The sequence below is a fragment of the Nyctereutes procyonoides genome, unplaced genomic scaffold, assembly GCF_905146905.1.
Source record: "Nyctereutes procyonoides isolate TBG_1078 unplaced genomic scaffold, NYPRO_anot_genome, whole genome shotgun sequence".
Lineage (NCBI taxonomy): Eukaryota > Metazoa > Chordata > Mammalia > Carnivora > Canidae > Nyctereutes > Nyctereutes procyonoides.
In genome coordinates this window covers 24,641,483-24,659,001 of record NW_026575049.1, presented here as the reverse complement: position 1 = coordinate 24,659,001, position 17,519 = coordinate 24,641,483, and the positions used below count along the sequence as shown (strand labels likewise).

General features: G+C 51.2%; 1 protein-coding gene across 1 annotated transcript in view; it reads left to right on the top strand.

The window, feature by feature from the left end:
* The window catches only part of ACO2 (aconitase 2), a 52,941-nt gene that overhangs the window by 27,331 nt on the left and 8,091 nt on the right, over positions 1 to 17,519 (top strand). Inside the window, exons 2-7 of the mRNA XM_055327869.1 lie at positions 3,245 to 3,381; positions 7,842 to 8,100; positions 11,204 to 11,296; positions 14,748 to 14,906; positions 15,128 to 15,278; positions 16,552 to 16,656. Coding sequence (XP_055183844.1) covers positions 3,245 to 3,381; positions 7,842 to 8,100; positions 11,204 to 11,296; positions 14,748 to 14,906; positions 15,128 to 15,278; positions 16,552 to 16,656 — 904 coding nt within the window. The remainder of the gene's footprint in view (positions 1 to 3,244; positions 3,382 to 7,841; positions 8,101 to 11,203; positions 11,297 to 14,747; positions 14,907 to 15,127; positions 15,279 to 16,551; positions 16,657 to 17,519) is intronic.

Sequence of the window (17,519 nt, the reverse complement as noted above, 5' to 3'; positions counted from 1 at the left end):
ATGTAACATGCCCAGGGCAACAGCAGGTAATTGGGTCAGTCAGGCTGGATTCGAGTTCCACTTGCTAGCTGTGGCCTTAATCACTTGTTGCAAGCCTCGATTTCCTCACTTGGAAACTGGGCTAATTAAGATTAGAGACACTTCACTGGATGGTGGTGAGGATGTGATGATGTAATGCTCGCAAAGTGCTTAGCATAGTGCTGGCATCACTGGGCGTTAATAAATAATTTTCTCATATCCATAAGTTGTAGTCTATATGCGAACATATTATTTTGTCTTTTCCCCCCCAGTGGGCATTGTTTCTTAAACTATATATCTATTGGTTAAAGGTTTTTACTTATTTTTTATTTTAAGTAGGCTCCATGCCCAGCATAGGGCTTGAACTCACCACTCAGAGCTCAAGAGTTGCTTGCTTTACCAACTGAGCCAGCCAGGCACCCTGAACCTATTTTTTAGATACCAGTGTGTCCATGGATTGCATAAGTGTTCCCTTGCTGTAGGGAATTTGGGACTTTACCTTTTCTCTACACTATATGATTATGATTACAGTTAATTGTTTTGCCTCCTGGGCCAAACACTGGGTAGTGTTATATTTTTTTATAACTAATTATGTGAAGAGGGGGAGGTACAGCGGGAGAATCTTCTCTTTTTATAAGATTTATTTTATTTGCGAGAGAGAGCATGCGAGTGGGAGGGGGAGGTGCGGGGGTGAGAGGAGCAGAGAGAGGGACAAACACTCCTCCCTGAACCTGGAGCTCTGGGGCAGGGCCCAGTCCCACAACCCTGAGATCATGACCTGAGCTGAAATTGAGTCAGGTGCTTAACCGACTGAGCCACCCAGCCCCTTTATTTTTATTTCTAAGGAAACTTAAGCTTAGGATAGTTAATTTACAAAAAGAAAGGTAGATCTGATCTGTATATGGACATTGGAAAGGCATCTAAGGTGTGTTGATAAATGAGAAGAGCAAGTTGCAGAACAGCTTGTGTGGTATCTCTTACGGGGGTAATAATAGAAACTGTGCCAGTACTTTATGTAACCTCTGCTAATCCCCACAACAGCTCTGAGGAAACAAGTGCTTAGGGTAAATTGACCAAGATGACCTGATAGTCAGTGGCCCTGTGCTTTCCCCAGCCGCCTGCTGTATACCTGCTGTATACCATGTCCTGCCTGTGCACAGGCTGTTGAAAGTCCTTTGATGCACTATTGGTGGGTTCTTCACACCTACCCTGAGAGGCCGATAGTGAGGATTCCCCTGGGAAAGGGTAAGGGGTCTACAGTCTGCACTGGGGAGGACCCTCCTGCTGTGGTGGTCAGGTGGACCACCACCCCGTTTCCTAATGGGGTCGGTTCTCACTAATGAGTGAGCTGAAAAGGGAATGGCAGCTGTGTACCTGTACTGGTTCAGATGCCGGGCTTGGCTAAGTTTGGATTTAAATGTTCCGGTGACATAGAGAAGGGGGCCTGGGATAGTGGCTTGAGCTTTGCCTCTTTCCTTACCTGTCAGGATGATTCTCTAGACCAGGACCGTCAGCTAGAAGGGAAGCAGCCATTCCTTCCCCTCTCATTTTTGGAGGTTCCTGAAATCTTCCCTGATCACAGTGTACCCTGTGAAAGTTGTCACAGTTTAAGATCAACTAACACAAACCCCATCATGACAATCAATTACCTATTACTGCAAAGCAAATTGCCCCCATATTTAAAGGCTTAAAACAATAAACATCTCTCTCTCACAGTTTCTGTGGACCAGGAATTTGGGAGCGGCTTGGCTGGATGGTTCTAGCGTGGGGTCACTCAAGAAATCGTAATCCAGGTGTTGATCAGAACTGTGGTTACCTGAAGGCTTGGCCTTGGGCTAGAGTACCCACATGCAAGGTGGTGCTCATTATTGGCAAAAAGCCTCAGAGAGTCTATCTGAGTGGACCTCTCCCAGCACTGCCTTAATGTCTTAAACACAGTGACTGTCTTTAACCTTTATGACTAGTCTTGGAGGTCACAAAGCCTCACTTATGTCCCATTCTAGTCATTAGAAGTTAAGTCCATCTGCTGCACATTAAAGGGGGTCACCTTTAGAGACGCCTGGGTGGCTCAACAGTTGAGTGTCTGCCTTCAGCTCAGAACGTGATCCCAGAGCCCTGGGATGGGGCTCCCTGTGGGGAGTCTGCTTCTTTCCTCTGCCTGTGCCTCTGCCTCTCTCTCTCTCTCTCTCTCTCTCTCTCTCTCTCTCTCTCTCTCTCATGAATAGATAAAATCTTTTTAGAAAGGCGGGGGGGGGGGAGGAGATATCAGAGCTCATGCACAGGGTTTTCCTCATTTTTCCATTCATTCAGTAATTATTTATTAAGTCTGCTATGTCCCAGGAGTCCAGATACAGAAATGAGTAAGACAAAGAAGGCTTGATTCTTTTTTTTTTAATTTTTATTTATTTATGATAGTCACACACACAGAGAGAGAGAGAGAGAGGCAGAGACATAGGCAGAGGGAGAAGCAGGCTCCATGCACCGGGAGCCCAACGTGGGATTCGATCCCGGGTCTCCAGGATCGCGCCCTGGGCCAAAGGCAGGTGCCAAACTGCTGCGCCACCCAGGGATCCCAGAAGACTTGATTCTAACCCCCAAGGAACATATTGCATAGATAGAATGACAGCTAGGATTTGGTTAGTGCTTTACAGCCTCATGAGGACTATCCCATATGTTGATATTTAACCATCCCAATAACCCGGTGTGATCACTGTGGCCGGTGGTAGCCCACTGCCCATCTCCTTTGGGGCTGAGATGATGGAGGATTTTTCTAAGTTGATAGAACTTGACTTTGATTCCGGCAATTCTGACTGCAAATCCCTTGCACTTCCTCCTGCCACGGGGTCTGTTCCTGTGGCTACTGGATCATCCCCTGCCTTAGAAGAGGACACAGAAGCAGCAGTCACCCGGGAGTTCTCGATACTTCCTCATTTTTTTTTTTTTAAGATTTTATTTATTTATTCATGAGAGACACAGAGAGAAAGAGAGGCAGAGACACAGGCAAAGGGAGAAGCAGGCTTCATGCAGGGAGCCCGACATTGGACTCGATCCCGGGTCTCCAGGATCACACCTCAGGCTGCAGGCAGCGCTAAGCCGCTGTGCCACCGGGGCCACCCTACTTCCTCATTTTTTTTCCACCACACTGACCTGTGGTGGAAACCTGGTCTTCCAGAGGGGACCACCCTAAATACTCTGTTGACAGGAGCTGTTGTCTTTCTTCTTGCAGAAAGCCCTGGGTGTGCGGCAGTACCATGTGGCCTCAGTTTTGTGCCAACGGGCCAAGGTGGCCATGAGCCACTTTGAGCCTCATGAATACATCCGCTATGACCTGCTAGAGAAGAACATTGACATTGTTCGCAAACGGTAAGGCTGAGGGGCGGGGGGCACAGTAGGGACTGCCACAGGGTGCTGCTTCTGCTTCCTGCCCTTTTCAGTCAGCACGGGAGGTGCTTGGTAAAGGAAGACTGTTGATGGCAGTAGGATCACGGCCTTTAGGGTACGAAATTCCCTGCCAAGGAAAGACATTGCAGATTGGTGATGGGCCTTGGCCTTCTCTGCTAAGAAAGAATCTCTTGTCAAGTAGCCTGGTGATTTGGGCAATAGGGAAGGTCTCAGACACTCTTTGGTGCTGTGACTTGGTCCTCCCAACAGCCCTTTCCAGCACTTTCCAGCACAGACTACTGGCCCTAAGCCAGCCCCCTAGGATCCACCAGGCCCAAAGGCTAGAGAACTATCTGTATTTCCTCTTCAGTGTTGGCCTAGAGGAGAGAGCTCAGGCTTCAGACCCGGAAGAGAGCTCAGGTGGGATCTTGAGAATATCTTTTTTTTTCTGGGTCTCCCTTTCCTCGTTTGGTAAAATGGCAGCTGTTTTTGCATTGCTCTCGTGTGTGCCAGGTCCTAGGCTAGACGCTGGCACCAGAAGAATGGATACGATGCTACAGGAGGATGACGTGTGGGGGCTGGTAGCACATAGCAAGCAGCACTGCCCCCGGCTCTTGAACAACTATAGAGAGGACTGGGTGCTTGCCCACCAGATGACCGTGACCCTGGGAGTGAGAGAGAATAAACATGAGTATGCCCATTTGAAGCCGAGGCTCAGGTGGAGAAGCAGCTTGTCCAAGGCTACACAGTGGGCAAGTGGTGGGACCTTAGCTCCCTGCTCTTGTCCAGTGCTCTAGTCACCACCCCACACTCCCTCTCCCCTGCCACTTGGTTTACTGGTATCCTCACTTGGGTTTTGAGGGGAGGGACTATCATAATCTGTATCTCCAGCAGCCTCCAGCCTGACATCGCCTAATTATAGTAAGAACTGAGTAATGTTCATCAAGGAGGGCTGTAAGAGTAGTAGCTGCCTGAGTGTCCAGTTTGTTCTAGGTACTTCACATGCATTTCTTTTCTTCTCAATAATCCCTAGAGGTTGTTATTATGTCTGCCTCCCTCTTTCACAGATAAGGAAATCGGGTGTCAGATTAGGGAAATACCCAGTCTGAGGTCATCTATCTATTGATTTTTTTTTTTAATTTATGATGGGGGGGGGGGCAGAGACATAGGCAGAGAGAGAAGCAGGCTCCATGCACCAGGAGCCCAACGTGGGATTCGATCCTGGGTCTCCAGGATTGTGCCCTGGGCCAAAAGCAGGCGCTAAACCGCTGCACCACCCAGGGATCCCTCATCTATCTGTTGAGTGGTTGGACCTAAACTCAAGCCAGGTCTGTCTGGCTCCATTGCTCCCCAGTGGTTGTTCTAGCATTCTTGCGGGTTTTGTCTAGGCTGCACATTAGAATTACCTTGGAAGCATTTATTCATCTATTTTTAAAATATTTAAGATTTTTTTTAAAATTTATTTTTAGAGAGAGCAAGAGAGAGAATGGGGGGAGGAGCCAAGAGGGAAAAATCTCAAGCAGATTCCGCTCTGAGCTGGGAGCCTGACCTGTGATTGGATCTCAAGACCCTGAGATCATGACCTGAGCTGAAACCGAGGGTCAGATACCTTATGGATTGAACCACCCAGGCGCCCCTAAAAGATTTTATTTTAAAGTAATCTCTCCACCCAGCATGGGGCTTGTGCTCACAACCCAGAGATCAAGAGTCACATGCTCCACCAATTGAGCCAGCCAGGTGCCCCACCTCGGAAACTTTTAAAACTACCAGCACCTGGGCCCCAATTCTGATTCAGTTGGTGTAGGCCTTACTCCTCAAAGTGTGGTCTGTGAGTCAGCAGCACCACCACCCTGGGAGCCTGTTAGAAGTGACACTGTTCAAAACAAAGATTAGTGGATGAAAATGTAAGAATGTTTCAGAAAGCCAGGGGATAGAGGCGCCTGTGTGGCTCGGTGGGGAGACCGCTTCTCTCTCCCTCTGACCCTCCCCATCACTTGTTCTGTCTCTCTCTCAAATAAATAAAATCTTTCTTTTTTTAAAAAGATTTTATTTATTTATTGATGAGAGACACAGAGAGGCAGAGAGAGAGGCAGAGACTGGAGAAGCAGGCTCCATGCAGGGAGCCCAGTGCAGGACTCGATCCTGGACTCCGGGATCATGCCCTGAGCCAAAGGCAGGTGCTCAACCACTGAGCCACCGAGGCATCCCTCAAATAAATAAAATCTTAAAAAAAAAAAAATAAATAAAAAGCCAGTGGACTTCCAGAGGGACTCTTCCTCTACCCTGTGTTCGTGACAGAAGGGGTCCCTGTTCTGTTCTTGGGAAACTGAGTCTCTGTCACCCAGTAAAGTACAGGGACAGATGGACATGGGAGACCCATTTTGCTATCTCTAGTTGATCCTTAAGGAAATGGCAATGAACCTAGTGGCAATGAACCCGGCCTTAGGCTTTTGTCATCGTCGGGCTTTTTTGTACAACTTCAGGCATTTGCTGTCAAGGTCTTTGGTTTTAAGGCCCATGTGCTATTTTTTGTCTCCCTTGGGGGCCAGAAAGAGGGGCTGTGCTCTGGGCAGTGAGTCACTGCCCATACGCCGGCGTTGGAGATGCTGCCACAAAAGGGGGCAGGCTGTACCTCAGGCCAGTGCTATTTTTATTTAAGGTTCTCATGACAGCAGAACTGTAGAGATTTTCAGAATTGCTGGTTGCTCTGCTGTTGCCCAGAGCCAGCTCCTTAGGCAACTCTTGCTCTCGGGATTAGGTAACTGGGAGTGAGGACTGGAACCAGGCTATTGGAAGGAAGCTTCTCTGCTTTTCCAGCAGAGTCCTAGTGGTGACAGCACTAAGAATGAGAGTTGTCGGACACATCCCAGAGCCTGGGCCCTGTTCTGGTTTCCAGGTGTTAGAGGGACGGCAGTGGAAAGACATGGTCAGCCGAGCCACACTGCGTGGATGGCTCTGCCACTCACTAGCTTGTGACCCGGGGCGGGTTCCTTCAGCTGCCTATGCTTCAGTCTCATCTGTGTCATGAGGAGACGGTGACTTGCCTACAGTAGAGCTCTTAGAGCCGAGCTGAGCTAAAAGGACATGTTGTGAGCAGATGAATCTGTAGTGACAGAAGGCAGGGCACTGGTTGCTCCAGGGATGGGGGCAGGAGAGAGGGATGACAGAAGGGCACAGGAAAACTTTTGGGGCTGAATGATGCGTTCATTATCTTGATTGCAGTGGTAAGTTCACAGATATATACATACATCAAGCCTGGCGGATTGTATACTTTAATCCGGATGTATACATGTATGGCATGCCAATGACACCTCAGTAAAGCTGTTTAAAAACAAGTGCCGTATAAGGGCCAGCTGTCTCTCATTACACTCCAAGTGCTGGACTTCAGAGATGGGGTGGGGAGCTCCCCGAGAAGAGCGAGCAGTGGCTTGTCTGGTTACACACTAGGTTTAGTAATAGGGTCAGGTCTAAACCCAGCACCTCTGACTCCTTAGTTTGATACTTTTTTTTCTTTCCTGGCTTGTTGGGTGTGAGTGAGCTGCACCCCTTCCCAGGAGGCCTCAGGTTGGGGAGGCAGAGTGTGAGGTCCAGCCAGGGCTGCTGTGGTGGCCATAGGGAGCCTCGAGGTGGGTAGTTGAGAGTTGACCTGTATCGCCTGGGAGGTGGCTGGTGGGAGGCCACCTAAGGCCTGGTAGGGGCTGCACCTCCCCAGGAGCCGGGTTTAGACTGCCCCTTTGGCCGTGATGAGGAAAGAAAGGGTGGGACCTGCAGGGAGAGGGGGTCAGAAAGAGGGGCTCAAGGAGATAACTGGGTTTCTATTCTTGGAGCTGACAGCCATGCCTATCTGAACAGGGTGAGAGCAAATGGGGCTAATGGGAAAGGCTTTAGCACAATAGTGTAAGCAGCAGAGGGTTGTGGGTGGCAGGTGGGGCACACTGGGCAAGAGACATGCTGGAGGGATCCTCTGCATCTCACTGAGGTGAGGCTGAGGGCACAGGGCAGGGGGCTGTGGACAGAGAGAATTCGAGGATCCAAAGCAAGACTCACTGTGAGCTTGAGCTATTACCACCACTCTGCTGAGCCTCCCTTCCCTCTTGCTTATTTGTTTAAATAGTAAGGAGGATTAAATAGTGAGATATACATGTAATAGGTACCCCTCAGATAATAGCGATCAGCACGCTGGAAAAACAGATGGCCTTTATAAAAAAACAGCCACCCCGCTCACCTCTTGTGATGTTGTCACTTATTTTTCAGGTAATTTTAGAGCACCTAGTGAGTGCTGTGTGCTAGGAAGATTGTAGTGAGCAAGACTGATTTGTGCCCACCCTCATGGAATGCAGGGTCCCCTGTCCCTGCCCGCTGTCAGGGTTAAGGTGGGACAGAGGGAGTGGCTGTGGGCAGGCAGGGGATTGTACAGCCAGCACGTCTCCCTCTTCCCCCAGATTGAATCGGCCTCTGACTCTCTCAGAGAAGATTATATATGGACACCTGGATGACCCAGCCAAACAGGATATCGAGCGGGGTAAGACATACCTGCGGCTGCGGCCGGACCGCGTGGCCATGCAGGACGCCACGGCCCAGATGGCCATGCTTCAGTTCATCAGCAGTGGGCTGCCCAAGGTGGCTGTGCCGTCCACCATCCACTGTGACCATCTGATCGAGGCCCAGCTCGGGGGTGAGAAAGATCTGCGCCGGGCCAAGGTGAGCTGAGGGTGGCATCGGGCGGCAGTGGAGGTGACATGGGATGAGAAGCAGGGTTCTTGAGCTAGGGCATCACCTCCTAGTTCTTATAGGCTCTTTGGTTTAGTCTTGTTTTGAACATTGTTGTTCTTTCCTAACTCAGAAAATACCATTTGATTATGGTGAAGATGTTAGAAAATATAGAGAAAGCCTAAAAAAAAAAAAAAACAAAAAACAAAAAAAACAAACAAACAACCCCTACCCATCATCCTTAATCTTACCACATGAAAGGCAGTTTTTATGGTTATTTTTCTGTTCTGTTAGAAGAAATGGTGCAGATGTCTGGTTCTGATACATATTGGCGGCTGCTCTGGAGGGGGTAGCTTAGATTTCCCCTTCTGCCAGCATCACGTGTGCACACACTCACGCTCTTGGCCAAGCCCCGAGGACCCAGCTGGGGAGGTGGCTGAGGCCCTGAGCAGGAGGTCCCACAGTGGCATAGGGACGTGATTAGGGCCAGCGCCCTGTCTTGAGTGCTCTCTCTTACTGATTGGCCTCCTCTGGGGCCTTTCTTTTGGGGGTTTGCTTAATGAGCTAGAAGGGCCTGTATGCCACAATGAGTTGTTCTTTCCCTTGAATTCCTCCCAGCCTGCCTTATGAAATAAAATTCCTGCTTCTTCCCCCAGGCTCTGCTTGTGGTACCTTTGTGTGTGCCTGCTCTTGACCACAGCAGATCCCTGCCAGCTCTGGACCTCCACCCTTTCCATCCCCTGCAAGTGGAAGTGGGCACCTCTGTCAGGGGGCCGTTGGCAGGAGCTGAATGCTGGCAGGACTGCAATTGAAAGTGCTCCAGCTCCCAGGGTCAGCAGAGCTCGCAGAGCCTCTCAGACCCATGGGAAACACAGCTTTCCCACTCGAGCCCTCTCTTCCCACCCTGACCTAGTGCTCTCTGTCCTGGTTTGCCAGTAGATCTTTTTCTATTCAGCTGAAAGAGCCCCAGCCTGCTGGCCAGAGGTTTCCATGTTAGCAGCAGTGGAAGTGGTCATGTTACAGGGGCTCCTGTGGTGCTGGGAGCTGGGCATGGCCAGGAGCAGGGTCCTCTCCACCCCTGGGAATGACTGCCTGCTGTGGGGCCACTGCTTTCAGGGTCTGGCTCTCCCTTTACTTTATGGATTCAGAATCTACTTCTGGAGATGAGATTCACAGAATCATAAGATTTCAGTGTTGTTAAACACTAATTACATGCTAGACACTGTGCTAGATGCTGGGGATTCAGTGTGAACAAGGCAGGGGGCCCCTGCCTTCATGCATCTTAGAACCTAGTAAGGAGACAGACACTAAACCATCCCACAAACAAACAGACAATTGCCAGTTCGTATATATCTTATGAAGGGAAGACGTAGGACTCTGTGATAAATATAAGAAAGAAGCCTAATTTAGGCTCTGGGGAGAAGGGACAGATTCTTGATGAGACCTGTAAGCTGAAACTGGGACAGATAAGCTGGTATTAACTAGAGGAAGAATATTCTAGACAGAACAGTGTATATAAAGACCCCAAGGCAGGAAGCAATTTGATGCATTTGTGGAGTTGAAAGGGGGCCTGTGGCAGAGAGGGTGGGATGAGGGGGGCAGGGACAGGCACAGGCAGGCCCTGAGGGCCATGGGCACCATCCTAGGAGTCCTGAAGGGTTCAAGCAGAGGAGGGTTATGGTCAGATTTACATATATTTGTAGAGTCCCAGTGGTTGGGAACCAGAGAGGCAGAGTGACCTGTCCAGAGTCACACAGCCAGAGAAGGCTCTAGGCTGAGTTCAGGCCAAGACTCTGGCACTCTGTTCTGTCCCTCTCCACCACCACCACCACTTGTACAGACATGAGAACACACACCCAGACACACAACCACTGCCTCCTGCCCTTGGTGCCAATGTTATAAGCGACTGATTTGAATGAAAAGGCAGTCTTATTAATTATTAATTGGAGAGAGACTGCTCTGGGGGCCCAAGTTTTTTATGTACTATTTTTTTGCCTGGGGGAACATGTGGGCTTCAGAAGGACCCATGGTTGGTCTGGAATTTAAATGAAGGAGGCAGCGTGGTCTTGAGGGTGTTTTATTGAGGGCCCAGGAAGCTGACAGTGAGTCCCTCTGCCTTGGAGTGTGGATTTCCCGTGCCCAGAGGCCAGCAGGTCTCACTGCCTGCTTCTTCCTTTGGGACCCTGTGCAGTCTGCCCTGGTCCCATTCCTTTTGTCTCTGGAGTCAGGGAAATCTGCATTTTAGAGCATGGTCTATTTGACAATCTTACATTTGAGGCCCATCAAACGTTTTACCAAGCGTTGAGCACCTCAAGCGTCCAGCCATTGGTGTTCTGAGCTGTCCTCTTCATTATAAGGGAAGTAGCTGTTTTATATTAGAATGTAGCTCTCGAGTTGTATGGCTGCAAGGCCTGGTTTCAAACCCTGGGATTTAATTCTGGGATCTCCAGCAAGTTATTTCACCTTTGAGCCTCTGTTTTTGCATCTGCAAAATGGCCTTGATGACAATACCTTTCCTCTTTCGTGGGACGGGTTGTGAGGATGCTTAGTGCAGTGGGCATTCAATAAATGTCAGCCCGGGTGACTGACATTGCCTCACTTGAGGCATCCGAAACTTGGGCGGAAAGATAGCACCCTGCATGAGCTACAGTCGGACTGGAGCGCCCACTTGGTGTCACTGCTTCCCTTTGACCCCTTCCCCCAACACCATGCCCCGGTCAAGACGGTCCTGTGGTGGTGTGCCCTTCGCTGCTGGCCTTGGCTGAGGACTTGAGTGCCAGAGATGATGTAGCCGAGTTCCTTCTACAAATAAGGAAACTGATCAGGGTAGGGAAGGGACTTGTTCCAGACCCATTCCCTGGCCAGGTGTCCCAGAACTGAGGCTCTGTCTCTGCATCTTTGCCTTTCTCCCTAGGCCAGCCAGCTGAGACTGGGCCAATGTCCAAGCCCTTTTAGAATTATTTGTAGAAGGCCTCCAGGAGAGTACCTGTCTTCACAGCCCCAGCATTTCAGAGTCCTAGGGTTGGGCTGAGCAAGGGTCATCCCAGATGCAAACTGTATTTCTAATGCTCTGGTTATTGATTTATCTCCATAGGACATAAACCAGGAAGTGTATAATTTCCTGGCAACTGCAGGTGCCAAGTATGGTGTGGGCTTCTGGAGGCCCGGCTCTGGAATCATTCACCAGGTAAAGCAGGGTTTGGCTTGCCTTTCTGGGGGAAGGGCCCTTAGGGAACCAGAGAGCATCTCCTGGCCTGCAGGAGCAGAAGGCCAGAGGCTCAGGAGGGTGGAGGGAGGTTGTATTATTTTTTGTCTTTTTTCCACGAGTGTTCATATTACATGGATAGCTAACAGTTGATGGACACGTTCTGTGTGCCGAACACTCGACAGATAATAACTTACTCTTGTTCGCCACAACTCTGTGAGGTAGGTGGTTTTATCACAAAGAAGTTAATGCACTTGCCTGTGGACAACTGGCTGACAGTGGAGGCAGGATCTGCAACCAGGAGTCTGGCTCCAGAGCCAATGCTCTGCACCGTGCGCTGCTGGCGTGCCTCCCATCGTACCAGGGAACTTTCCCTCAGAGCGGAGTGCCCCTCGGGGTCTTCTTGGCCCCTTTTGGCCCTTATTCTGTAGGATGGAGGGACCTTAGGTCATACTTTCTCCCGGGGCTTCCAAAGGCTGGATTTTCTTTTGATGGGCAATTTTGTCTCTACGTACATGTGTTTCTAGGGAGACAGGTGCTTAGTTTTCATCCAAGGTGGCTGATTTGTGGAGTGTGCACTGGTTCGTGTGTCCATTTGCCATCCGCCCTGTGTAAGACCTGCCTCTTTGCACCTTTACAAGGTGACCCTCCTCCCCATCTCCATCCCGAGCCTCCTTCAAGACGAGCTGAGTCAGACTGTAATCTGACCCTGCATGGACTCCAGCACTGCCCTGCTCCGAAACCAGAGCCCACGGATCACTGCTCTGCCCTTTCAAGCTGTTGCCCTTGCCAGGAAGGGACTGCCTGAGAACGGCAGGGCACATCCATCAGCAGGGTGTAGAAAGCCTCTCAGCAGCAGGGCTAGGCAGTCAGGTAGATCCAACTTTGAACTTTGATCGTGAAGGGCACCCCAATCCTAATGTCCCCCTTTCTACCCCATTACAAGGCCTTTTTGGAAACTCCTGGGCCACAGTTTAGGGCTATGAGTGATGGCAGCTCACAGCTGCCCCTGGCCACCAGCTAAGTGTACAGCCTGATATATTTTGTTCTTTATTTTATTTATTATTTTAAAATTTTTGTTATTTTTTAGTTTTTAATTTTAGTATTAAAAGGTCTTATTTATTTATCTTAGAGACAGAGAGAGAAGCATGGGGTGGGGGTGAGGGGGCGGAAGAAGAGTCTCAAGCAGACTTCACACAGTGTGGAGCCCAATGCGGGGCTCGATCCCAGGATCCTGAGATCATGACCTGAGCCTAAGACAGACACATAGCTGACTGAGCCATCCAGGCACCCCTATTTTTTCCTTTAAGAAGAAAATTCTCATGAAGCATGTGATCTCACAGCTTTGATTTTTCTCTCCTCCTTGATGTCAGACCGTCAGCAGCTTTCACCCACCACGTCCAAACCAAACCTTAACCCCTTTCGCTCAGGCCTGGCATATCCTTCCTCCTCCACACTTCTTCCCTTTGATTACCTTCGTAAAGCCCCCCGGCCCTCCCTCTTGCCCATATTAGAGCCCCCGTGTGTGATCCTCTGGGACCCCTTCATATTATGACCCCAGTATGTGCCAGTGCTTCAGCAGACCATGTGCACTGGGGACAGAGACCACACTTGGTTTGTTCCTCTCTAGCTCTGGGCCTGGGACCAGGAAGGTACAGAATAAGTCGTCCCTGTACATGTGTTGTGTAAACTTCTCCTCCCCTCCCCGTCCACACCCAGCTGACCGCGGAGGTCACTGCCATAGCCAGCATCATTGTGACACTTGCGGTCCTCGGGTCTGCACTAACCTCTTCCTTTTGGACATGAACCATATTCATGGTCCACACTGTGTAGACCACACTGAATTCTGTGTGTTTGGTCTTCATGGATCAGACTTTAGAACCGTGAGGAGCCTTACATTAACTAGCTTTACATTTTTGTTTGTGGCTGGGGCAAGGAGGCCAGAGAAATGAGACAGTTGAGCAGTGTCCCGTCTTAACCGTTGTCTGTCCAGGATTTCCTCTCTGCTAGCCTTTTCTCCCAGCCTCCTTCCCCAGCTTCCTCCTGGGGAAGGAACCAGCCCTCCTAACTGCCCACACTCCTGAGGGGCAAGACCTTGCTGCATCTGCTGGGAGACGTGTAGCCCAGGACTGGGGCCTGGGGTTTCTGTAACATTCCATGGAGCCTGCCCACCATTTAGTCAGGCCCCCACCATCATGGAGCCTTTCACGTCTCTGACCTTCTTTGCCCTTCCCAACATCTGAGCGTGTGCTATAAAATAAATAGAAATACTGCCTCTCCCAGACACTTTTATAGCATAATACACATGATCTCATTGAATTATCACTGTGAGCAGCACTGGCTACTTCTTTCAATGAAGAAGCAGGCCTGGAAGGTGAAGTGGCTTGCTGGAGGTCCCCACCTGCTAGCAGGCAGTGGGGCTGGGGCTCAGACCCAGGGCCTCTTGGCCAGGGCTTTTCTGGTAACATCCTGCAGCCTCGGGCACCTGAAGGAGGGGCAGGGCTGCACTGAGGTAGCTGTACCTCCGGAATCAAGTGTTTTGGGGAAATGCTCACTTCCAGCGCCTTCCCGAGCTGGGAAGGAGGCCCTCGATGAAGGAGCCACCATGAAACAGGAAAGGGGAGGAGGAGGCAAGGTACCATCCACGTGAGTAAGTCCGTTCAGTTCTCAGAGCCACTTCCAGGCCTCTGGGCTTGGGGAAGCATTGTCTGCACTTCCTTTCAGTTCAGCAACAGAAGAACTCATGGCCTGTGCTCCTGTCAGGTCCCCAGTGCTTCCTTGTGGACCCTGGAGCCAGGTCCTGAAGGAACCATCCCCCTTGAGAAGCCCAGTTAGGCATGTCCCATGCCCTAGGCAGTTGGCCACATGGGGTGGGGAGCATCGTCAGGAGCACCTGTTGGCAGCCACACTTGTCACAGGACATGTTCCCATATCCCTGCTCGTCTGGTTCTCACCATGACTCAGTCAAGGTGGTGCGGGTGGTTCTTAGTACCCGCCGCGCACACAGACATTGGGACCCTGGAGGCACCTGCAAGCCCACCTCAGACAGTCTGGGACTGTTGGGGCTGGCCAGAAGCCTGGGCTCCGTCTCCTCCTGCCACACTTTCGAGGCCCTGGCCTGGAGGGGTGCCTGGGAATGGTCCAGGGAGCAGTTTTGCTGACCCCCTTTGGTCCCTATCTCCATTCTCTGACAAGGGCTTTTAAATTTTTTTTTAATTTTTATTTATTTATGATAGTCACAGAGAGAGAGAGAGAGAGGCGCAGAGACATAGGCAGAGGGAGAAGCAGGCTCCATGCACCGGGAGCCCGATGTGGGATTCGATCCCGGGTCTCCAGGATCGTGCCCTGGGCCAAAGGCAGGCGCCAAACCACTGCACCACCCAGGGATCCCTGACAAGGGCTTTTAGGCTGAAGATCTTGGGTTCTTTTTCAGATCATTCTGGAAAACTATGCATACCCTGGGGTTCTTTTGATTGGCACTGATTCCCACACCCCCAATGGTGGTGGCCTCGGGGGCATCTGCATTGGAGTTGGAGGTGCTGATGCAGTGGACGTCATGGCCGGGATTCCCTGGGAGCTGAAGTGCCCCAAGGTGAAGAAGTAGGGAAGGGCTCTTTCAGGGGTGGCTGCAGAGAGGTGGTCGGTGGGGAGGCATAGGAGTCTGTGAGACCCCGAGGGATGAGGGAATATTTCAGACTCAGGTCTCTTTGAGAGACAGGCAGGGATGAGAATCCCAGCATCCAGACCCTTTGACCTCCTGGCTGGGGCATGGCCCAAGGCACCTATAATTGCTGTCTTATTCCACCTGTTCAGGTGATTGGTGTGAAGCTGACGGGCTCACTCTCTGGCTGGACGTCCCCCAAAGACGTGATTCTAAAGGTGGCAGGCATCCTCACAGTGAAAGGTGGCACAGGTGCCATCGTGGAGTACCACGGGCCTGGTGTCGACTCCATCTCCTGCACTGGTGAGGAGGGCGGCCGCGTGACATGGCCCTCGGCCTGTGTTGGCCTGATGGGGCCAGTAGTTGAGCCATAGAAGCAGTGAATGACCTTCCCCTGAGAATCCATCCAATGGGGACCTAGAGGGAGGGGGGAGATAATCTAGTCTCAGGTCCCTCATTCAACAGAAGAAGAGATGGTGGCCTCCTCTGGGAGGGCAGGTACCTTCTCTGTGGCCATGCAGAGTTAGGGGCTGTGCCAACTTCAGCTGCCCTAGCACTGGGCTCCCTTGGGTGATCCAGAAAGGGAATCCCAGAGAGGACAGAGGTGGCGGTGGGAATGGGGAGTCAAGAGCCAGGGCTTCATTCACAAAGCAGCCCCATTTCCACATCTTCCTGGAACCTCACTCATCTCCCCTTGAATTAGACTTACTACCTAGTAGGCTCCAAGACCAAGTAGGAGCCATTCCCTTCTAGTCATCACTCCGGGTGACCTGGCTTCAGTGCCTCGCCCTCAGGAGTGCAGGGAGACTTGGAACAAGCCTTAGACTTCCACAGGTGACTGCCTCAGCTCCACAGCAGCCCCACAGGGCTCCTGTTCAGCTGGCCCTCGTACCCCTCCAGAGATGGGGGCTCAGTCTTACGGGCAGCCCTTACTGCCATTTGGAAATTGATAACAATCCTAGTCCCATGTCTCAGCAACCCTATGAGACTAGTATATCCCAGTACAATCAGGACGTCTGTAAGCCTCACCACTTCTGTGTGGGGTTCTGTGGTCCAGAGGTCCAGACAGTGGACGTCCTTCCAGTTTACTGCTGGAAAACCTGAGACCCAGAAACATTCATTTCCCCATAGCACCGTGGTGTGGCTGAAAGGAGGGCAGGCCTGGACATCAGGCGGGTAGACTTAGACCTGAAAGCCAGCACCTGCATTTGCTTTATGGCATGGACCTTGGACCTTTGAGCCAGTTCACTCACCTGCAGATGGCCACAGTAACAGCTGGGCAGCCTGGCCAGGCCGGCCTTCAGTATGTGGTGACCATCTGGTCTCCCAGGCAGGACAGCCAGGCCAGGACTGAACCTGGCTGGGAGGGGCTGAACCTTGTGTTCTCCTGTCACTGGCCCTGGTTTTAACCCTGAGCCTTGAGGGACGAGTTTGCCGGCTGCCACTAGATGGCCATGTGACAGGGGCAAGGAATGACACCAGCTCCCTGGGGTGAAGATGTATAGGCATCTGGGGTGGGGGGGTAGGACCCATGCCCAGCTGCTCCACCCGCCTCACGGGCTCGGTTTCTCTACAGGCATGGCGACAATCTGCAACATGGGCGCGGAAATCGGGGCCACCACTTCCGTGTTCCCCTACAACCACAGGATGAAGAAGTACCTGAGCAAGACTGGCCGGGAGGGTGAGCCAGCAGGGCCAGGGTTGGAGAGCAGAACAGTCGTGTTGCATGGAGACCCTGGAGCTAAAGCTTTCCCTTCAGGGCAGGGGTCTTTAATCTTGTGTTTCCAGACTGGCTTCTGAGGCCCTGAGAAGCCCCCAAAGGGGTATGAGGTTGTGTGTGCATTCTTGTTTCTGAGTAGGGTGTCTGTGCCTGCAACAGCTTCTCGAAGGGCCTGGCTGACATTTAAGCTTGAGATACCCCTGCCTCCGGATTGGAATTTAGTTCCACCCGAAAGGATAGCAAGCCCAGGGTGCCCCCTACAGGAAGCTCCGGAAATGACACAGACATGCTTCTGTTCATGATTCCTGCCCAGTAGGAGGAAAACATTTGGAACCAGAACCACTTTCCCAGCCTACCCCACAATTTCCCTGAGATTCTAGCTTGGCTTCTTTGAAGCTCAGAGGAAGAAATAGGGCCTGTGGGAGGGATCGTTGGAGCCTCCGAAGGGAAGTGAACAAAGGTCGTTGGTGGAACCAGAAGCCAGGGGTCAAGGTGGGAGGTTGTCTGGTTGCTTCCGAGCGCTGAGCACATGGAGTCCTACCTGGCAGTCCGGTCCTTCTCTTGCATTATCAAGTACCTTCTTCTTCAAAATTCAGTGCTTCTCATCTCCAGGAAGCCTTCCCTGACTTTGACCCTCGCTTGTTGCTTCTATGACCACATGTTCCTGTGTCTCTCTTGTATCATATTGTTACTTCCAGCTCATCATAGCTCCTTCATTAGATTGTGTGCTCCTTGAGGGCAGGGACTGTCCTGTGCTGTTTTTATTGTTGCTTTGTTTGCTCAGTCAGTGCCCATGGCCCAGTTTAACAGGTGCCAGGGAACTG